This window comes from Lagenorhynchus albirostris, chromosome 16, assembly GCF_949774975.1.
Source record: "Lagenorhynchus albirostris chromosome 16, mLagAlb1.1, whole genome shotgun sequence".
Classification (NCBI taxonomy): domain Eukaryota; kingdom Metazoa; phylum Chordata; class Mammalia; order Artiodactyla; family Delphinidae; genus Lagenorhynchus; species Lagenorhynchus albirostris.
Window position 1 is genome coordinate 35,156,132 of NC_083110.1, and position 23,665 is coordinate 35,179,796.

The window sequence follows — 23,665 nt, forward strand, 5'->3', positions numbered from 1 at the left end:
TGAAGAATAAAAACCATATGATCATCTCAATAGATGCAGAAAAAGCTTTTGAGAAAATTCAACACCAATTTATGATAAAAACTCTCCAGAAAGTGGGCATAGAGGGAATCTACCTCAACATAATAAACGCCATATACGACAAACCCACAGCAAACATCATTCTTAATGGTGAAAAACTAAAAGCATTTCCTCTAAGATTAGGAATGAGACAAGGATGTCCACTCTCAACACTATTATTCAACATAGTTTTGGAAGTCCTAGCCACGGCAATCAGAGAAGAAAAAGAAACAAAAGGAATACAAATTGTAAAAGAAGAAGTAAAAGTGTCACTGTTTGCAGATGACATGATACTATACGTAGAGAATCCTAAAGATGCCACCAGAAAACTACTAGAGCTAATCAATGAACTTGGTAAAGTTGCAGGATATAAAATTAATGCACAGAAATCTCTTGCATTCCTATACACTAATGATGAAAAATCTGAAAGAGAAATTAAGGAAACACTCCCATTTACCACTGCAATAAAAAGAATAAAATACCTAGGAATAAACCTACCTAGGGAGACAAAAGACCTGTATGCAGAAAACTATCAGACACTGATGAAAGAAATTAAAGATGATACCAACAGATGGAGAGATACCTCATGTTCTTTTACTGGAAGAATCAATATTGTGAAAATGACTATACTACCCAAAGCAATCTACAGATTCGATGTAATCCCTATCAAATTACCAATGGCATTTTTTTACTGAACTAGAACAAAAAATCTTAAAATTTGTATGGAGACACAAAAGACCCCAAATAGCCAAAGCAGCCTTGAGGGAAAAAAACGGAGCTGGAGGAATCAGACTCCCTGACTTCAGACTACACTACAAAGCTACAGTAATCAAGACAATATGGTACTGGCACAAAAACAGAAATATAGATCAATGGAACAGGATAGAAATCCCAGAGATAAACCCGCGCACCTATGGTCAACTCATGTATAACAAAGCAGACAAGGATATACAATGGAGAAAAGACAGCCTCTTCAATAAGTGGTGCTGGGAAAACTGGACAACTACATGTAAAAGAATGAAATTAGAACACTCCCTAACACCATACACAAAAATAAACTCAAAATGGATTAGAGACCTAAATGTAAGACCGGACACTATAAAACTCTTAGAGGAAAACAGGAAGAACACTCTTTGACATATATCACAGCAAGATCTTTTTTGATCCACCTCCTAGGGGAATGGAAATAAAAACAAAAATAAACAAATGGGACCTCATGAAACTTAAAAGCTTTTGCAAAGCAAAGGAAACTACAAACAAGATGAAAAGACAGCCCTCAGAATGGAAAAAATATTTGCAAATGAATCAACGGACAAATGATTAATCTCCAAAATATATAAACAGCTCATGCAGCTCAATATTAAAAAAACAAACAACCCAATCCAAAAATGTTCAGAAGACCTAAACTGTCATTTCTCCAAAGAAGACATACAGATGGCCAAGAGGCACATGAAAAGCTGCTCAACATCACCAATTATTAGAGAAATACAAATCAAAACTACAATGAGGTATCACCTCACACCAGTTAGAATGGGCATCATCAGAAAATCTACAAACAACAAATGCTGGAGAGGGTGTGGAGAAAAGGAAATCTTCTTGCAGTGTTGGTGGGAATGTAAATTGATACAGCCACTATGGAGAACAGTATGGACGTTCATTAAAAAACTAAAAATAGAATTACCATATGACACAGCAATCCCACTACTGGGCATATACCCAGAGAAACGCATAATTCAAAAAGACACATGCACCCCAATGTTCATTGCAGCACTATTTACAATAGCCAGGTCATGGAAGCAACCTAAATGCCCATCGACAGACTAATGGATAAAGAAGATGTGGTACATATATACAATAGAATATTAGTCATAAAAAGGAATGAAATTGGGTATTTGTAGAGACGTGGATGGATCTAGAGACTGTCATACAGAGTGAAGTAAGTCAGAAAGAGAAAAACAAATATTGCATATTAATGCATTAATATGGAACCTAGAAAAATGGTACAGGTGAACTGTTTTGCAGGGCAGAAATTGAGACACAGATGTTGAGAACAAATGTATGGACACCAAGGGGGGAAAGCAGTGGCGGATGGCGGTGGTGGTGTGATGAACTGGGAGATTGGGATTGATATGTCTACACTGATGTGTATAAAATGGATGACTAATAAGAACCTGCCGAATAAAAAAATAAATAAAATTAAATTTAAAATATTAACAAAAAATGCTGTATAAAAATGGAATTATAACTTGAAAAAAAGCTCCCATAAGCCATAGGAAAGGAGGAAAAAGTAAAAGGAAACAAAGAAATGGAAAAGAGAGAGAGAAGAAAGAGAAAAAGAAATGATGGACTTAAGCCCTAGCAAACGTATAATTATAATAAAGGACAAATACTTGCAGAGTAGATTTTAAAATATAACCCAATTATATGCTGTTTATTTTTTTTAAGCTACAAAAATAATGATGTAGGCAAGTTGAGGGTAAAAGAATGGAAAAGTTATATCATGTATACATTAATCAAAGGAAAGCAGTTGTGCATATATTACTATCAGATAAAGTAGATCCAGAGCAAAGAAATTTATTACCAGAGACAGACAGGGACATAATATGATTTAGAAAGGGTCAATCCACCAGGATGTCATAGAAATCCTAAAGATATATGCATATTAACAAAAAAATAGAGCTGCAACATATGTGAAGAAAAACTGATAGAACTGAAAGGAAAAATAGACGAATCCACAATTATAGTTGTAGACTCTAATATGCCCCTCTCCACAATCAATACAGCAACTAAACAAAAAAATCAGCAAGGAAATGGAAGAGCCATGGTCAATCAACAAGATTTAATCAACATGTATAGAACACCTCCCCCAACAACAACAGAATGCACATTATTTTCAAGTTACTGTAAAACACATATCAAGATAGACCATAAAAATATCTTTGGCTATAAAATAACCTTTGACACATTTTTAAAAATTGAAACCATACAGAGTGTGTTCTTTGACTACAAGAGTCAAACTAGAAATCGATAACGTAAATATAACAAGAAAATTTCCAAACACTTTGAAACTAAATAATATACTTCTAAATAAACCAAAGATCCAAGAGAAAATCCCTAGCAAAATTTTTAAAAAATTCATTGAATTGGAAAATCAAAATTTGTGAGACACAGAGGAAGCAGTGCTAAGAGAAAAAAATTAACACTAAATACATACACTAGAAAGAGGAAAAGTCTCAAAACAATGTAAGTCTGCACCTCAAGAACCCAGAGGGGGAAAAATACCCCACAACACGGCTTCCCTGGTGGCGCAGTGGTTGAGAATCTGCCTGCCAATGCAGGGGACACGGGTTCGTGCCCTGGGCTGGGAAGATCCCACATGCCGCGGAGCAACTAGGCCCATGAGCCACAACTACTGAGCCTGCGCGTCTGGAGCCTGTGCCCTGCAACAAGAGAGGCTGCGATAGTGAAAGGCCCGTACACCGCGATGAAGAGTGGCCCCCGCACCGCGATGAAGAGTGGCCTCTGCTTGCTGCAACTAGAGAAAGCCCTCGCACGAAATGAAGACCCAACAAAGCCAAAAATAAATAAATAAATAAATAATCCTTTTAAAAAAACCCCACAACAATCAACAGGAAGGAAACAACAAAGAAAATAACATAAATAAATAACATTGCATACAGAAAAACAGATAATCAATGAAACCAAGATCTGGTTCTTTGAGAGGATCAATAAAACTGACAAATCTCTAGCAACACTGACAAAAATGAAAAGACACAAATTACCAATATCAGGAATAAAACCGAAGATATCACTACAGACCCTGTCAACTTCAAAAGGATAAAAAGGGAATAATATAAATAACTCTACAAAACATCATTTGACAACTTCGGTGTAATGGATCAATTCCTCAAAAAGCAAAAATTATTACAGTTCATCCAATATGAAACATAATTTTAATGGATAATTAATGAAATTGATTTTTTTTCTCTTTTTTTGGCTGCCTTGTGTCTTTGTTGCTGTTGCAGCAACGAAGCCTTCGTTGCAGGCTTTCTCTAGTTGCGGCAAGCGGGGGCTACTTTTCGTTGCAGTGCGCGGGCTTCTCATTGCGGTGACTTGTTGCAGAGCATGGGCTCTAGGTGCACGGGCTTCAGCAGTTGTGGCACGTGGCCTCAGTACTGTGGCTTGCAGGCTCTAGAGCACAGGCTCAGTAGCTGTGGCACACGGGCTTAGTTGCACCATGGCATGTGGGAACTTCCCAGACCAGGGCTCGAACTTGTGCCCCCTGCACTGGCAGGCAGATTCTTAACCACTGCATCACCAGGGAAGTCCTGAAATTGATTTTTTAATTTAACTATCACCCCCCAAAAATGCAGACCCAGAAGATTTCACCGATGAATTCTATCAAATATTTAAGATGAATTAATACCCATTGTACACAATCACTCCCAGAAAACAGTACTAATTAATTTTATGAAGCTACTGTTACCTGATACCAAGACAAAACAGAGACAGAACCAAAACCCAAATCCAAAAACAAAAGCCTACAGGTATATTTATCCCTTAAAGATAGATACAAAATGCTTAAAAATATATTAGTATATAAAATTCAGCAATGTATTGAAAGAATTATACTATTACGAGTGAGGTTTTTCCTGGGATTTAAGGATAGATCAGTATTTGAAAATTAATCAATGCAATCTACCATATTAAATAGTTAAAGGGGAAAAAAAATCATGCACTCATATGAGTCAAGGCAGAAAAAGCATTTGGTTAAATTCAACACCCACGACAAAAAAACTCAGGAAGGAGATTGGCCAAGATGGTAGAAAGACCCTAGCTCACCTCCTTCCAGGAACACACCAAAATTGAGACAGGAAGACAAGAGAACAACCATTTTGGAAAAGGGGAATGGCCTTGGGCAAAACAGGCCTTGCAAGCTAAAGAGCAAAGGCCTTGAGGGCCTGAGTCCCAGAGACAAAAACCATGCTTGCAGGAATAAAAGATTAACTTTATCTCTGCTACACTAACAAGTATACTTAGTTGCCAAGAGACAGGTTCAACTATAAATTTTAACCTTATCTGTTCCTGTGCTTTCTTGCAGAAAATTTTCATGCATTTCTTTCTGCTCATAGAAATGCTCCCTATTCCTGACAGGCACCACGGAGCCACCTGCTGCTGATCACAGGTGTGAGGATTTAGGGAAATTATCAGTGATCATGACACAAACCCTCCCCCTCTAGTTATAAAAGCAACTCGCCCATTCTACTTGGGGAGCTGGTACTTTTTTTTTCTGCCTTCTCTTTTGTGCATCTGCTATCTCTTTCAGTAAAAAGCTTTGCTTGCCTAAGAGTCTTGTGGAAGTGATAATTATTTCTACGATGTTGCTCTCCAAGAATCTGGAAAGGGCCCCGTAACATAACCACAACTATCTGCAAGACAGACATCAATGAAAAAGACCAGAATCTACCAGAAAAGATCTTTTATAACTAAAGACACAAAGGACCCACAATGAGACCAGCAGGAAGGGTGGACTCCAGATATAATCAAGTCCCATATCCCCAGGCGGGCAACCCACACACTGGAGAATAATTATAGTGCAGAGGTTCTCCCACAGGAATGAGAATTCTGAGCCCCACGTTGGGCTCCCCAGCCTGGGAGTCCTGCACCGTGAAGACAAGCCCCCAGAGCATTTGGCTTTGAAGGCCAGCGGGGCTTAACGTTGGGAGCCCCACAGGGGCCAGCGTTGGGGGGGGATAAGAGGGTGTAAATAGAGACTTCACTCTTAAAGGGCGCACACAAAACCTCACGTGCACCAGGACCCAGGACAAAAGCAGTAAGTTGATAGGCGCCTGGGCTGGACCTACCTGCTGGCCCAGAAGAGTCTCCCAGTTGAAAGAGGGGGTGGCTCACGCTGGAGAGAAAGACGCTGGCGGCAGCCATACTTCGGAACTTTCTTCCGCGTGAAAGCCGGTACTGGCTGCGCTTTCGTGGGCTCCTCCCTTCAGCTCATTAGCGCTAAAACCTGGCGCCACCGAACAGCCTGTGCCGGGACACCTCAGGCCAAACAACTAACGGGGCAGGGACACAACCCTAGCCATCAGCTGACGGGCTGCCTAAAGACTTTCTGGCCTGGTCACCTTGGGACACGCCCCTAGATACAGCCCAGCCAGTATACTAGAGGGCCAAGGGTCAGCTCCGCCCACCAGTGGGCGGGCAACAGCCCCAAAGATCCTGACTCCACCCACCTGTGAGCCAGCACTAGCCCCGGGGCTCTCAGGTGTTCGCAGTCAGACCCCTCACGACCAGGCTCCACTAACCAGCAGCCGGCAGCATCCCCACAAGGTAGGACCTAGCAACCAACCGGACTAGGGGCCACCCAAGCCTACCAGACCACCCGCATAGTCAGCCTGTCACAACAGAAGGCCGCCCTCAGCCCTCTTAGGGGGAATCCCTAGAGCATATAGCTCGGGTGACGAGAGTGAATGGGCTGCTAGGACGCATAGGACATCTCCTACAGAAGGCCACTTCTTCAAAGTCAAGAAACATAACTAACCCATCACATACATAAAAATACAAGAACACTCAGGAAAACAGGGATAGAAACTTTTCCCACTTGATAAAGAACATCTACCAAAAAAATCTACACCTAACATTATACTTAATGGTCAAAAAATAAACCAGGAACAAAGAAAGAATGCCCATACAGATGGTAGTTTCTTATAAAACCAACTTGTAGCTATCACAGCGACTGCAAGCCAGCAGTTGCACTCCTGGATTTTTATCCCATAAAAATGAATACTTAGGTTCACATTAAAATCTGTACATGTGTGTCTGTATAGCAGGTTTATTTGTAACAGGCAAAAACTGTGAGCATTCAGATGTCCTTTAATGGGTGAATAGTTAAAATAACAGTGGTATATCCATTGCTGAGTCATGAACTCAGCAATAAAATGTATCAAATATTAATACACAAAACAACTTGGAAGAATCTCTGGAGAATTATGCTGAGTGATGAAAGCCAATCCCCAAAAGTTACATATGGCATTATTCCACATATGTAACATTCTTGAAATGACAAAATTGTGGAAATGGAGAAAAGATTAGTGGTTGCCAGGAGCTAAGAAGAGGCATAGGAAAGTGGATGTGGCTAGCCATCAGCTGACAGGCTGCCTAAAGACTTTCTGGCCTGGCCACCTTGGGACACGCCCCTAGATACAGCCCAGCCTACCAGCTACCAACAGCTGTGGCTATTCTCTTCAAGAAGAATACGAAGAGTCCTGCGATGGTGAAAATGTGTTCTATTTTGGCTGTACTGATGTCCGTATCCTAGGTGTGATGTTGTACTACAGTTTTGCAACATGTCACCATTAGAGGAAACTGACTAAAGGGTCATTGGATCTCTTTGTATTATTTCTAACAACTACATAGTCTATAATTGTATCAAAAAAATTTTAAGTTTAATTTTAAAAATGTTGAGAGGGGAGAGGAGGCATGTTCATGCATTTCTTTTTTTTTAACATCTTTATTGGCGTATAATTGCTTTACAATGGTGTGTTAGTTTCTGCTTTATAACAAAGTGAATCAGTTATACATATGTTCCCATATCTCTTCCCTCTTGCATCTCCCTCCCTCCCACCCTCCCTATCCCACCCCTCTAGGTGGTCACAAACCATGCATTTCTAAAATGTGAACAGTTTCTGGGGAAAATGAAGATTGAATTGGTCAGATGGTCCTAGTAGAATTTTCAGGTCTCCTTGAGACTGGTGATCATGAATTTATAAGGACAGCGATCTGCTCTGCTGTGCAGCTTACGTCACCTGTGCTCCACTGTCTGGGTGTAGGAATAGAGAAAATAGGTGGTTGGGTTTATTCAGGGTACAGGTGTCACTGAACAGGTGCAACAGTAATAGGAAATGAAGGGTAATGTTTCTCAAATCCATCTCTGTCCTTTCCATCCTCCCCTGCTGCTGCCTCAGCTCAGAATCCTATTCTCACTCTCTGAGCTATGGCCAGCACCTCCTCAGGATCCTGCTACCTTTTGTTCCCATCCTACCACTTCATCCACTGCTAGAGAGAGCCTTAGGAAAAAGTCAGCACCCCCAGGTGACTTGACTTGACTTGACTTTTAACTGCTTAAGTTCCCTGGTGGCTCCTCATTACCTGGGAGGCACTTTATCAGAAGTTCAAACTGCTTTGGCCCTTCAGAGCTTATCCCTGACTTCCTCTTCCAGGCCCTCCACCAGTTCCCAATTCCCAGCCACAAAGAACTCAGCATCCCCACATCCATGATAGCTAGAGTGACCACATAATTTACCCCTCTAACTGAAGTGCATTAGTAACTCTGTTAGAACAATAAGCATAAACCGAGACAGTGTCTGGCAGATGAGGATGTGAGGTCATCCTCATTTTAGTCTTACCACAGTATACTTTGATATCTCCGTAGGAATTTCTATGCATCTCTCCATCCCCAGAAGAACATGGTGCCCTGCACGTTCTTCTGTTTGGTAAATGTTTACCACCTCTCCTGGCCCTTGTCAAAAATATATGTAGAATTAAAATAATACAAGGTGGGAAATAAAATAATAAATTGAATTAAAGTGTTTTAAGGTGCTGACTTTGTCTTGGACATGGTAAAAATACATATTTATATCTTTAGGGTAATTCCTTTAAGAATTTAGAGGATATAAAAATGTATAACCAACATGCTAGCAGAGACAAAGATATTGAATGACAAAGCATTATTTTGACTACAAAGTAGGCCAAAAAAGAAGATAATTAACATAGAACAAGAGGGACAAATAGAAAAATAAATAAATAAGATTGTACATCTAACCCAAATGAATCAGCAAGTACATTGAATGCAAATGGACTAATTACTACAATTAAAGATTTTAAGAAATATACCAAATTAAACACAGACCTCCCCCCCCACATACACACATTTACACAGAACTTTAATCTGCTTACAGATGTCACACCTTAAATATAAGCACACAGAAAAGTTGAAAGTAAGGAATGGAGAGGTGTCAATTTTCCCCAGATTTATTTCTGGATTCAATGCAGTTGAATCAATGCAGCATGTACCTGGCCTAGACTCTGTGGGTAGGAATAACCCTGTTAGCCCAGGCTAGCCACGTCCACAGCAGGGGTGCAAAAGCAGATACTCACCAACACACCTGAGGCCACTGGAGAGGAAGCAGCAGATGCAGAAGCTGAGGGACCTTGTGGGGCTGGCTCCCCCATACCTTGGGACAGAGAAGGCCAGCACAGGTCCAGTGGCTGAGAGACAGCGGGTGTGCTCCCTACCGAGGGAGAGCCAGCTGTGCTGGCAGGAACGTGTGCTCGAGACTGAGACAGATGAGGAAATAGGCATCCCAGCACTATCACTTACCAGTTTGGGGACCATGCCTTTTTGAGTCTCACCTTCCCTTTCCACAAATTTTGGATAATAATTTTTACTTCGCAGCGCTGATCTGAGAATGAAAAGGCATTTGTATGCAAAGGGTAGAGTACAGTCCCTGGAACACTATACAGGCAGACCTCGTTTTATTGTATTTCACTTAACTTTATTGCACTCTGCAGATATTGCATTGGCTATAAATTAAAAGTTTGTGGCATCCCTGTGTCAAACACGTCTGTTGGCACCATTTTCCCAACAGCATTTGCTTACTTCGTGTCTCTGTGTCACATTTTGGTAAGTCTCACAATATTTCAAATTTTGTCATCATTATTGTATTTGTTAGAGTGATCTGTGATCAGTGATCTTTGATGTCACTATTGCACTTTGATGTTATGACTCCCTGAAGGCTCAGATGATGGTTAGCATTTTTTAGCAATAAAGTATTTTTAATTAAGGTATGTACATTGTTTTCTTAGACATAATGCTATTGCACACTTAGTAGACTACAATATAGTGTAAACATAACTTTTATATGCAATGGGAAATTCGTGTGACTTGTTTGATTGTGATATTCACTTTATTGCAGCGGTCTGGAACCAAACCTGCAGTATCTCTGAGGTCTGCCTATACCTCATGTCTATTCTTATATGGAAACAATTAGATGCCTTGGAGAATGCTTGAGATTTCTTTGCATATTTCAAGGATTTGGGTTGAAAATCCGAAGGATTTCAGAATAATGGTTTGGTTACAGTTCACTGCACACTGGGCCACCTGGCCAGAGAGAAGCCACTTTGCAGGAAATGCGTCTCCCTCCACAGCGGCTGATTTCCGAACACCACTTGGCTGATGGTTGCACTGAGACTGCGCACTGGGCAGAAAAGCTCTGAAATAGCCTCTTTCTTTCCTGGACTCTGTTTCCTAGATCTGAGGAGCAGGACCTGCTTCCATCACCTAAGTGCATTGCTGTGTGCTTTTAAACTCTATATGCCTGCGCCTGCAATGGTGAGTGTGTGTGCATGGACCTCAGTGTGCCTGTGTACCCTTATTGTGTTTGTTGGTAAGTCTCAGTGTGTTGGTGGCTATTTTGTTTCCCTCTGAGCTTGGATACCTGGTTGTCCGTAACAACTGTATGCTTGAATCTGCCAGCAACTGAGCCCCCCCCGGAGACACATTGGACTGATCACCCTGGTGCTCCCTCTTCCAGATCCTGGCCATTGACCATTGCAAATTTCTGTAGCAGGAGTTTTTTTTTTTCTTGCTGTGGAGAGACCCTCTCCTTTCTCTGGAGCTCAGCACCCAATATCAAGTTCAGAGGTCAGAAAATGAAAGCTAGAGGGAGGGTCTGATATCACTGACAATTGTCCCTTCCTTCCTTGTAGGAGGTGACTATTAGCTCACCTGATTTATCTGGAACGTGTGCACTTCTCTCATAAATAATCCCTCTGACTATATACCAATGGGAGGGGAAAAAAAGACAATAATTAAAGTTATTGGCACAGGAAATTGTTACCTATCTGAAGTTTCCTGGTATGAAGGGTAAGAGTAATAAGGATCAAGCATGATTTCATTTATTAAAAGCAACTAATGGTATGAAATAAAATAATATTTTAGATGTAAAACATGTCACATTAGGAACAGAAATTCTGTCTCTTTTATTGTGTTCATAATCAGGGAAGGTCTGTTAAAATATTTTGAAATTTTATCTAATCTTGTGTTGCCAAAGCTAGGAGAGCAAAACAAAGCTTTTGTTAAGACATAGATGCTAATTCATGAGCACTCACCTGTGGGAGTGAAAGGTGAGTTTCTCTAGAAAGTTTCCTGCAATGAAGGCAGAGGCCTATGAGTAAGTAACCCCTTAGTCTTGGAAGCATATTGTCACATAGAGACCCAGGTTTTCCATGGGACCTTGCCCACCCCTATGATGATAAAATGAGAAGGCACAGACCAGAGGAACGGAATATTCCTTCCATGTGATTGTGGCCTTTAGGGTCAGTGGTCTTTTCTCCCTTTATGTGTCCTTTGTCTTCTTTCAGCGCTTGAAAAGACAAGATTAAGTATGGAATTCATTTCGCCTTGGCAAGATTTAGAAGGATCTGGAATTTAGGAACTGGGCAGCTTTTTCTTAAGAAAATAGAACCCTTTGGGATTCCTGTCCAGATCCATCTGTCTGTCCAGATGACCTGGGAATGCCTGAGGGTTCTCTGCCTCCCTGCCCCCAGCCTTTGGAGCCTGCACCCAACACTGGAGAAGCCTCTCATTGGTGCGGGGACAAAAGGGCAAGGGCCAGACAGGCTCCTTTCAGTGCCTAAAAGTTGAAAACTTGATCATGAAGACCAAACTCCTTAGGTCAGTCCTCTTTGGCCCAAGGCTGGCAGTGGAGCTGTTTCTCCTGCAAAGGCATAAAAGTCAGAAGGGAACCTTGTGATGCAAAAGATAGGTCTGGAGAGCATATGAATCTGGAGGTCCAGGGCCCAGGCTGGTGATCCTGGGGAGAGATGACTGGGCATATGGATGTTCACTGGAAAATGGTACCCACAGACCCTCTGAGGGCCAAATATTGAGAAGGCAAGCTGTGGGTGCTCAAAGAATGACAGCCTGAGGGCCAAAGCACAAGGAAGCAACTTCTCCAAGGTCAGAGTGGATGTAGAGATGAGAGAAGAAACAAAGCCACCCAACTCTTAAAAGGATGTTCATTCCACAAGGCCATGGGAACACTTCCCTATGGAGTGTGGCCCAATTTTCTCCAAGGAGTTTTCCAAGAAGTCACATATCACAGGAAGCTGTTAGGTTAACCAAAGATTAGGATGACTTCTCAGCCTGCTCTCTCATTGCTCCCCAGTCGGTGTGAGGGTGCTCTGTATACACACTGGGTGAGGAGGGCATGCCTCCACCCCTAGGCGTGTCTGAGACCCACTTGGCCTACGAAGTTTCACTCACAACAGTCCACGCCAATGGGACAGAATCCAGCTGCTGCCCAGGAACAAGCAGATAGCATTTCTTCCCCCACAGAAGAAGAGGATAGGGAGCAAAGTCAAGTTTTATTATTAAACAACTTTAATCCAAATGCTGATTATTATTTGCAGTGTCTGAAGGCACAAAATATACCTAAAATGTATGGAATAGTCTAAACAGAGTTATAAATCCAAAGAGCAAAGCGTGAAAAAAAGATACATTCTGAGCTGACACAGAAATCTGAGTTGGGAAGAATTTTTTTCTAGAGAATTTGCTTGAATATCAATCATTTCCCCTCATGCCAAGAATAGGAAATTTTAAAAAATAACATAAACATGGTGAAGAATAACACCATGAGGTGTTAATATTTTTTTATCAGCAAAATACCTTTCCCTCAAAGATCCACTTGCTCTCATCCTCTCTCTCTCCCCCCCTCTCTCTCTCTCTCTCACACACACACACACACACACACACACACACACACACACACACACACACACACACAATCTCTCACCTCTCCCTGACACCCATTCAAAGCAAACTGTCTAAGAAGATACCCATGGTATATCCCAGAAGACAGATCATTTCAGGGAGAAAAACAAACAAAAAAAACCCGAAAAAAAACAGACTTGGGTGTGAGATAAGGCAGTGAGACCAGAATTTGATTAAAAAAATAGAGAAATACATAGGAAAACTTGACCATCCAGGGCAGGACCCCTCAAAGTGCTGATGGAAAGAAAATGAAGCCCGTCCTCCCTCAGGGTAACCCTTGCCCACCTAAGCTTCCCCATCTACATGCACCCAGGTCTGGGCTCTACACGCTGTGACTGGAGAAATGTCAGTGGATCTCCTTGGTAGCATGAATATCAGGCCATTCTCAGAATCCACAGATAAATAACATAATTGTAAACACTCTCCTCCCCAGAGTGTTTTTAGCTGACTGTGTGATGCAGCCACTCCTTACTGCTCAATCATGTCACGTAGGACTTCGGGAAAGAAATCAATCCCAAGCTAGTTATCACCCTCATAACTACATCTCTGGAGTAATTCCACAGTGCTAGAGGAGAGGCAATCAATAGGACTTTGTATTTCTCCATGGCCACAGATCCAAGCTCTTAGCCCCCTGATTGCTGCTGGGAGAGGGAGCCCCACCCTTTCCGGTGCCAGATGTAGGCTGCGTTCACCACATTCTGGCAGGTTAGGAAAGCAGAATCACCTTCGTCTTCAGAAGAAGGGCTTGAAGGTACAGCTCACAGTACTCGAATTACTCTGCCCCTAGTGTTTTGCTTTGATTTTGTTTTTTCCCTCTCTCGTCCTATAGTTTAATTGCCCCAAAAAGGGCAGTGGAGGGAGGCAGGGCTGTCACGTTGTCTTCGGCTTAAGAAACAGAGTTTCCTAGCAGGTTCACCAGCTCCAGGATAGGCCTGTGGATCTGAGACTATATGATGCCATCAGCCAGGAGAGCCCCTGCTATGGGCTACATCCCAGCTTGAGGGTTTCTGGTCTGGAGAAGGTGGCAAAGCAGGGTATGAGGGCTCATGCTGGGCTCCGGCCCTGTTTGGCAGACTGCCTGCAGTGTTTAAGACCCAGAGACATTCTTTTACTTTTGGGGCTACTTCCCTGGGGGCTGGGAATTACTTGTCTCCACATCACACAAAGTTATGCTGTTCTTTCTCTCAGAGCTAAGGCTTCCTCTTACCTGAACCAACATGATCCCTTTGATCTACTCTGGGCACTCCCATCACCTACAGCACTAGTCTGCTCACCTGGGGTACCTCCCTCCACTCCTCCAGCAGGATCCTTTTACCTGAAACCACGGGTCTCACATCCAAGGGAATATCCTCCCCCTACCTGGCTTCTCATCCTCCCACCTCACCTGATCCACACATCACACCCCACATCTCCCTATCCCCACAGACAAGGCCAAGCCCACCTCTGCCCAGTCTCCAGAGGAAATGATGGGACCTACCCTCCTTCTCCCAGATTCCATCACTTGTTGATTCTTCCAATTAGGAAAAGAAAGTAAAAAAAAGGCCAACGGGATAAGCCTAGAGCATGTCGGCCTCAGAGCCCTCAGAGTCGGTTGCATTGGCCTGGTGCTTCTGTCGGGTCCACAGCACACTGTGACATGCAGTAGAGTGACCAAACAGGACTGTCCTGTGTCCCGGGAGCCTCCTCAGTCCCAGGCTGACTGGCACAGTTGATCACCCTACAGCACAGGGACCCAGGGGTCGGACCAGCGCTGACTTGAGGCTCACCCTTTATCGACCCGAGAGGACTAAGGGGAACCAAGGGCCAGGAGCGGAGGAACATGGCAGGAAACCATGGGACAGGGCAGCAAGCAGCAATTGGGGCTCCTCTAAAGGGACCGGCTGCTTACCTTCCTCTCTCCGCCAGCAGGGGACATCCTTATCTGATTGCTCCTCCTGCCCTCGCCCTCAGAAAGGCCCAGGAACAGGGGGCTTCTTTGGCACTTCAGAATGATCACAAGTAATTTGCCTTTTTATTCATATAGAACAAAATTTACAAAGTCATTCATACAGTTTTTGTGGTTTTTTTTTTTTACTGACTTCGAAAATTGGGAATATTCAAAATACACTTTTACCCCACTCCATTCTGTCATTATTTACACATATATACAAGAAAAATGAAAGAGTCTCTGTGTGTGTGTGCACGTGTGTGTGTGGCTTGTGGTGTTGTTTTCTGGTATTAAAAAGCTCTGCTGGTCGGGTGGGTGGATGGGTGGGCAGGAGGGCAGGCGGCGCGATCAGATGGAGGTGCCGTGGGAGGTGTCCAAGGCCTCCGGAAGGACGCCTCCAGGCACGGGCTGGAAGGACATGGGGATGGGGGTCTTCACGGGGCTCTGGCGGAACAGCCCCCCGTTGGGCGACCTGTGTTTGCACTGCATGGAGGGCATGGTGGCCGAACTGCTCAGTGGCAGAGGCAGGCTGCTGCTGGGCCCTGACGAGAGTGTCCGGCTAGTGCCGTGGCTGCTTTGCTCCGGCAAGAAGGTGCTGACCGAGAGCTGCGTGTTCTGATACTCCCGCGCTGGCTCCAAGGCCTGGCTGGGAGCCAGGCCCCCCATCTCCAGGGCCGAGAGCTCAATGGACGCTGGGGAAATCTGCTTGTGAGCAATGTCTTCATCCATTAGACTGTTCATGCGCCGATGGACCTGCTCCAGATTCACTTCTTTGTCCTGCAGGGAAAGCACAGGAGGGTCAGGCCAAGCCCTAACAGGAGCCCCGACTGGCTTTCTGAAAACTCTGGGAGGCTGGAGACCCCAGGCCTGTTCAGCCTGCTGGGCACTGGGTGAGCATGCCCCCATTTCTCCCACCTCCCCTCAACTGCATGGCCAGCCCTGTTACCTGGGGTACCAGTAGCCTGGGACACTGCCCCCAGGTAGCAAAGACCCAGCAAGCAGGACTTGGCAGCATCTGCCACCTGCCCCCAACCCCCGCCCACGCTCTGCTTAGAACAACTGTCACACCCAGAGGCAAGCCTTGGGAGAAGATGCTTTGAACAACTGGCGGAAACAGCAGGAGTCCCATGGGGATAACAGGGAATGGTCCTTGAGCTCCTAACGTGCCCCATGGATTTGCCATTTAGTGCTCATAATGCTCAAAAGACCTGGTGGGATCAACCCCACCTTACGCAAAAGGAGGCTTGGGTTCAGGAAGGTCAATGGCCTCCCAGATTCATAACCCCAGTGAGCGGCACAGGCAGCACGGGAAGCCCGGAGCATTCAAAATCTCCAGAGATGCCAGGAAGCGGGCACGTCCCCGTCTGGAGTCTCATGGCGCCGGGGTCCTGGAGGATGGGGGCTGGGATGGTGAGGGAAGAGACTTCCCAGGGGTCAGCTGACTTTTCTGGTATCATGAGGGTTTGAGGCTGCCGAGATCTGTGACCCTCACACACCTGACTCTTTCTCCACATGGTGCACGGCGTCAAGGAAGTTGTTTTGTTTGTTCAGTTATCTATTTGCTTAAGAGAAGAAGCAGAACAAATATCACTGATATTTTGTCTACAGTGTCAGAATAAATCAAAGAGGCCAAACTACTTGAAAGCGCCTTAAAGAAAAAGACCATGTAATCTACTTCCTCAGTTTCTCCCCAGTGACCTGGGGTACAAAACCAGGTGTCCATGGAAGAGCCATGCCAGCCCCTCAGTGAGGTGTTAGAAGTTGCAGTCCTATTTTCAGGAGTATTAGTGCGGATATGCCAGGCAAGGTTATTCCCACTGCCTGTGCTTCCCTGTTGTCAAACTGCATGAGCAATACCAAGTCAAAGCTCTGCTCCAAGACAGAGTATCACAGGCTGTCTAATGTCAACATCCATATAGCAGAGAGAGAAACCTGCCTCCTGCCCACCTTGTAGGGTTGTTAGAAATACCACGAAATGTAAAAGCCCTGAATGTACTTTCAAAAGTAAAAAGGAGACACACAAATCCAAGGGCCATTCCAGTGGCTGCTTTGGGCTCCTCTAAGGCTAGTGGGAGAGGATATTCCCCAGGAAGAGGCAACCCTAAATAACTGGCATGAGCTCCCCTCTCACAGGAGAGTACATGGGGTTGGTTAAGTTTCATCCCATTAAGTCTCATTCCAGCCTATCTCAGGCAAGGAAGCTGTCTCTGCAGACCACTCCATGCTCCCTATCACCCTGGCGTGGAGAAGGCAGGACCACTGCTCTCTCCACAACTTTGTTGAGTTCATGACTAGCACACAGGGCTTGGCTTCTGGCGGGACACCTGCTATCTTCCCCAGAACCTTTCCCAGAACAAGAAGACTGACAATACCCATACAACAATGAGGAACTCATTCGAGGCCAAGAGGAAACCTGAGGATAAGAAATCCAACTGGTCTGAGGGTGGAAGGCACTATGAGAAGTGGGTCATGTCATAATGGAAGCCACATCAGAAATCGTTGACATGGCCCCACGGGCAGAGCCAAGATTCCAGTGATCTGAAGCCGAAGCTCAGCAGAGCTCAGCTCACCGTTGCTGGGAGACTAGCTCCAAGTTAGGGACGCCTCTGGGTGGCAAGTATGATGGGTGAAATTGGGGCAAGTGGCTAGAGAGTACCAGGCCTTTACTTAGACTAAACACGGTGCATACAATGTCTTCCACTGACTCCTTCAACAGTCTGTAAAATGTTTAGCAAACGAAATCCAAGTTCTCTTCTTAATTAAGTTACAGCATGGTTGATCCAGCTCTGTGCAACCTTGCTCTTTTCCGTGTATCATTTCTATGCTTCGTTTCTATTCTTGAATATTAAACTATTTTTAATAGTTGTTAAAGTGTTATATCAGGCACTGGCTGTTTTACTGCTATCAAGCATCAATTCTCCCTTCCCAAGAAGACCATGATTTATCTTCCTTGGGGGAATCACTTTTTCCCCACTAGATAACAGTTTGGCAGTACCCTGCCTACCTGTAGCCAAAAGGCAGGACCGTGACCCAGGTAAGGACAAGAGAAATGGATCTGAATCCTGAACAAAGAGATAAAGAGACAGAAGATGGTTGACGGCCCATCCATGACAGCGGTAGTGCTTCAAGAAACTTTCTACTCTATGACCACCTCCTGGATTTTGCCTCCCAGCCCTCCAAACAAGCCTTGACTTCTGCCCATCACCGAGCATGCTTCTCCAGCCTTCTCATGGCTGCTGTGAGCTGCTGATAAGCTTCTGATGCCCTGTTTCATGTGTGTCAGCCAAAGTCAGTGCCACAGCTGTGTTGGTAAATATTTGTATCTATGGGCTATTTTCATTTCAAAATACATGAAGGGCAGAAGACAGGTACCAGAAAGCCTGGAAGCTGGAGAAATTGAAGGAGAATTTCAGACACTTTTGAAGCTTCATAATATAAACTTCCCTTCTCTTTGCAGCCAGCCAAGCTCAAAGAATGGACGAGCCAAGGGCTGGCAGAGCCTTTAGCCTAAAGGAAAACTGATGACCAAGTGAGTGGTCCTGGGATCACTGGAAGAACTAGTTAGTTGCATAATCTTGCCTTTTTCTCCTTTCTATTTTCTTCTCAGGGCTGTAAGAACCCTTTTGAGGACAGAAATAAGTAGTTTAAGAGTAGACTAATTTGGAGTGTGAAGTGAGTGTCTTGGTCTCAGCTGTGCTCACTCTAGATTCTGTCAGTTAAAGGAGAGGGCTTGGCCCCCTTTTTTATAGTCAACGGAACACTTGGCCAGGACAAGTGTTCAGATGCTCCCCATGTTTTGGGGGTCGACAGGTAGAGAATGAGAACTTCCTGTCAAAGAAGGCCAGAGGGAGACAGAGAGTTGAGAGTGGGAGCAAAGTGAAAGGAGCCCTCTTACCTAAAGCCAGGGAAACAGACATAAGGAAAGCTTTGTGGGAAGACCAACCAACCAAAATCTTCTGGAGAAATGGGAGCAAAAGAGGTCACCCTTTTGATGAAATCCTTCACCAGTGAAGGACAAGGGAGAGGAGGTTTGGGGGCAGTATTATAAAAGTGATAGGTCACAGGCATAATTATATAATAATCTAGCATAATTATCACAGCTCTGAGGGGTTGACCAGGTAGTACCAAAGCATCTAGAATAAAGACCAGCCCAGAGTGTGGATGTGGAGACAATCCGATACCCTAGAGTGCGGATTTTTGGAGGAAAGAACTTGAATAAATAGCATTTATTTTGTGTTTTTTTTAACATCTTTTTTTCCACTTATTATTAGCACTTGACATGAGGTGGAGAAGAAGGAGGAGGAAATTTGGAGCCAAAGGTTGAGATGTGAGTCTGGCTTCTGCTAAGACACACAATCTATCTGGGCCTCCATTCTCTCCCCTATAACAGGGCAGTTGTACTAAAATCTGCTTCCTAGGAGCCGGGTAAAGATCAGGGAAGATGGTGAATATAAAAGCAAATGTTGTGATAATTGTACAAATATTTAACAACGTTAATAATATTTGCTGCAATTGATAAGATTGAAAAATATTTCCCTAATCTTGCATACCTGACTCCTGAGGCCTTTCTAAGATGGGCTGCTTTTTTAATTTGTATTGTATCATTCCCTATGTCATTTAAAAAAATTTTTATTGTAATTTTTTATACAGCAGGCTCTTATTAGTTAACTATTTTATACATATTAGTGTATAAATGTCAATCCCAATCTCCCAATTCATCACACCACCACCCCACAGCCACTTTACCCCCTTGGTGTCCATACGTTTGTTCCCTACATCTGTGTCTCTATTTCTGCCTTGCAAACCAGTTCATTGGTAGCATTTTTCTAGATTCCACATATATGAGTTAATATACAATATTTGTTTTTCTCTTTCTGACTTACCTCACTCTGTATGACAGTCTCTAGGTCCATCCACGTCTCTACAAATGACCCAATTTCGTTCCTTTTTAGGCTGAGTAATATTCCATTGTATATATGTACCACATTTTCTTTATCTATTCGTCTGTCGATGGACATTTAGGTTGCTTCCATGACCTGGCTACTGTAAATAGTGCTGTAATATATTATGGTGCATGTGGCTTTTTGAATTGTGGTTTTCTCTGGGTATATGCCCAGTAGTGGGATTGCTGGGTCATATGATAATTCTATTTTTAGTTTTTTAAGGAACCTCCATACTCTTCTCCATAGTGGCTGTATCAATTTACATTCCAACCAACAGTGCAAGAGGGTTCCCTTTTCTCCACACCTTCTCCAGAATTTGTTGTTTGCAGATTTTCTGATGATGCCCATTCTAACTGGTGTGAGGTGATACCTCATTGTAGTTTTGATTTGCATTTCTCTAATAATTAGTGATGTTGAGCAGCTTTTCATGTGCCTCTTGGCCATCTGTATGTCTTCTTTGGAGAAATGTCTATTTAGGTCTTCTTCCCATTTTTGGATTGGGTTGTTTGTTTTTTTAATATTGAGCTGCATGAGCTGTTTATATATTTTGGAGATTAATTGTTTGTCCATTGATTCGTTTGCAAATATTTTCTCCCATTCTGAGGGTTGTCTTTTCGTCTTGTTTGTAGTTTCCTTTGCTTTGCAAAAGCTTTTAAGTTTCATGAGGTCCCATTTGTTTATTTTTGTTTTTATTTCCATTCCTCTAGGAAGTGGATCAAAAAAGATCTTGCTGTGATTTATGTCAAAGAGTGTTCTTCCTAAGTTTTCCTCTAAGAGTTTTATAGTGTCTGGTCTTACATTTAGGTCTCTAATCCATTTTGAGTTTATTTTTGTGTATGGTGTTAGGGAGTGTTCTAATTTCATTCTTTTACATGTAGCTGTCCAGTTTTCCCAGCACCACTTATTGAAGAGGCTGTCTTTTCTCCATTGTATATCCTTGCCTCCTTTGTCATACATGAGTTGACCATAGGTGCATGGGTTTATCTCTGGGATTTCTATCCTGTTCCATTGATCTATATTTCTGTTTTTGTGCCAGTACCATATTGTCTTGATTACTGTAGCTTTGTAGTATAGTCTGAAGTCAGGGAGTCTGATTCCCCCAGCTCTGTTTTTCCCTCAAGGCTGCTTTGGCTATTCGGGGTCTTTTGTGTCTCCATACAAATTTTAAGATTTTTTGTTCTAGTTCAGTAAAAAAATGCCATTGGTAATTTGATAGGGATTGCATCGAATCTGTAGATTGCTTTGGGTAGTATAGTCATTTTCACAATATTGATTCTTCCAATAAAAGAACATGAGGTATCTCTCCATCTGTTGGTATCATCTTTAATTTCTTTCATCAGTGTCTGATAGTTTTCTGCATACAGGTCTTTTGTCTCCCTAGGTAGGTTTATTCCTAGGTATTTTATTTTTTTGTTGCAATGGTAAATGGGAGTGTTTCCTTCATTTCTCTTTCAGATTTTTCATCATTAGTGTGTAGGAATGCAAGAGATTTCTGTGCATTAATTTAGTATCCTGCAACTTTACCAAGTTCATTGATTAGCTCTAGTAGTTTTCTGGTAGCATCTTTAGGATTCTCTATGTATAGTATCATGTCATCTGCAAACAGTGACAGTTTTACTTCTTCTTTTCCAATTTGTATTTCTTTTATTCCTTTTTCTTCTCTGACTGCCATGGCTAGGACTTCCAAAACTATGTTGAAAGATAGTGGCGAGAGTGGACATCCTTGTCTCCTTCCTGATGTTAGAGGAAATGCTTTCAGTTTTTCACCAGTGATGTTTCCTGTGGGTTTGTTGTCTATGGCCTTTATTATGTTGAGGTAGATTCCCTCTATGCCTACACTCTGGAGAGTTTTTATCATAAATGGGTGTTGAATTTTGTCAAAAGCTTTTTCTGCACCTATTGAGATGATCATATGGTTTTTATTCTTCAGTTTGTTAATATGGTGTATCACATTGATTGATTTGCATATATTGAAGAATCCTTGCATCCCTGGGATAAATCCCACTTGATCATGGTGTATAATCCTTTTAATGTGCTGTTGAATTCTGTTTGCTAGTATTTTGTTGAGGATTTTTGCATCTATATTCATCAGTGATATCAGTCTGTAATTTTCTTTTATTGTAGTACCTTTATCTGGTTTTGGTATCAGGGTGATGGTGGCTTCATAGAATGAGTTTGGGAGTGTTCCTTCCCCTGAAAGTTTTTGGAAGAGTTTGAGAAGGTTCGGTATTAGCTCTTCTCTAAATGTTTGATAGAATTCACCTGTGATGCCATCTGGTCCTGGACTTTTGTTTGTTGGAAGATTTTTAATCACAGTTTCAATTGCATTACTTGTGATTAGTCTCCTCATATTTTCTATTTCTTCCTGGTTCAGTCTTGGAAGGTTATACCTTTCCAAGAATTTGTCCATTTCTTCCAGGTTGTCCATTTTATTGGCATAGAGTTGCTTGTAGTAGTCTCTTAGGATGCTTTGTATTTCTGTGGTGTCTGTTGTAATTTCTCCTTTTTCATTTCTAATTTTATTGATTTGAGTCCTCTCCCTCTTTTTCTTGATGAGTCTGGCTAAAGGTTTACCAATTTTGTTTATCTTCTCAAAGAACCAGCTTTTAGTTTTATTGATTTTTGCTATTGTTTTGTTTCTATTTCATTTATTTCTGCTCTGATCTTTATGATTTCTTCCCTTCTGCTAACTTTGGGTTTTGTTTGTTCTTTCTCTAGTTCCTTTAGGTGTAAGGTTAGATTGTTTATTTGAGATTTTTCTTGTTCCTTGAGGTAGGCTTGTATTGCTATAAACTTCCCTCTTAGAACTGCTTTTGCTGCATCCCATAGGTTTTGGATCATTGTGTTTTCATTGTTATTTGTCTCTAGGTATTTTTTGATTTCCTCTTTGATTTCTTCAGTGACTTCTTGGTTATTTAGTAACGTATTGCTTAGCCTCCATTTTTCTGTGTTTTCTACGTATTTTTCCCTGTAATTGATTTCTAATCTCACAGAGTTGTGGTCAGAAAAGATGCTTGATATGATTTCAATTTTCTTAAATTTACCGAGGCTTGATTTGTGACCCAAGAGATGAATCCTGGTGAATGTTCCATGTGCGCTTGAGAAGAAAGTGCAATCTGCTGTTTTTGGATGGATTGTCCTATAAATATCAATTAAATCTATCTGGTCTTTTGTGTCATTTAAAGCTTGTGTTAGGTTATTAATTTTCTGTCTGGATGTTCTGTGCAATGGTGTAAGTAAGGTGTTAGAATCCCTCACAATTACTGTGTTACTGTCAATTTCCTCTTTTATAGCTGTTATCATTTGCCTTAGGTATTGAGGTGCTCCTATTTTGGGTGCATATATATTTAAACTGTTATGTTTTCTTCTTGGATTGATCCATTTATCATTATGTAGTGTACTTTCTTGTCTCTTGTAACATTCTTTATTTTAAAGTCTATTTTATCTGATATGAGTATTGCTACTCCAGCTTTCTTTTGATTTCCATTTTCATGGAATATCTTTTTCCATTCCTTCACTTTCAGTCTGAATGTGTCCCTAGGTCTGAAGTGGGTCTCTTGTAGACAGCCTACAGATGGGTCTTGTTTTTGTATCCATTCAACAACCCTGTGTCTTTTGGTTGGAGCATTTAATCCATTCACGTTTAAGGTGATTATCGATATGCATGTTCCTATTACCATTTTCTAATTGTTTTGGGTTTGTTTTTGTAGGTCCTTTTCTTCTCCTGTGTTTCCCACTTAGAGAAGTTCCTTTAGCATTTGTTGTAGAGCTGGTTTGATGGTGCTGAATTCTCTTAGCTTTTGCTTGTCTGTAAAGCTTTTGATTTCTCCATCGAATTGGAATGAGATCGTTGCCGGGTAGAGTAATCTTGGTTGTAGGTTCTTTCTTTTCATC

At 42.5% G+C, this 23,665-nt stretch overlaps 1 protein-coding gene across 1 annotated transcript in view; it reads right to left on the reverse strand.

Annotated features, from left to right (window-relative positions):
* Positions 1–14,978: 14,978 nt before the first annotated feature.
* The window catches only part of GRID1 (glutamate ionotropic receptor delta type subunit 1), a 666,177-nt gene continuing 657,490 nt past the window's right edge, over positions 14,979–23,665 (reverse strand). Inside the window, exon 16 of the mRNA XM_060125913.1 lies at positions 14,979–15,605. Within this exon, the coding sequence (XP_059981896.1) occupies positions 15,177–15,605 (429 nt within the window). The 3' untranslated portion in view covers positions 14,979–15,176. The remainder of the gene's footprint in view (positions 15,606–23,665) is intronic.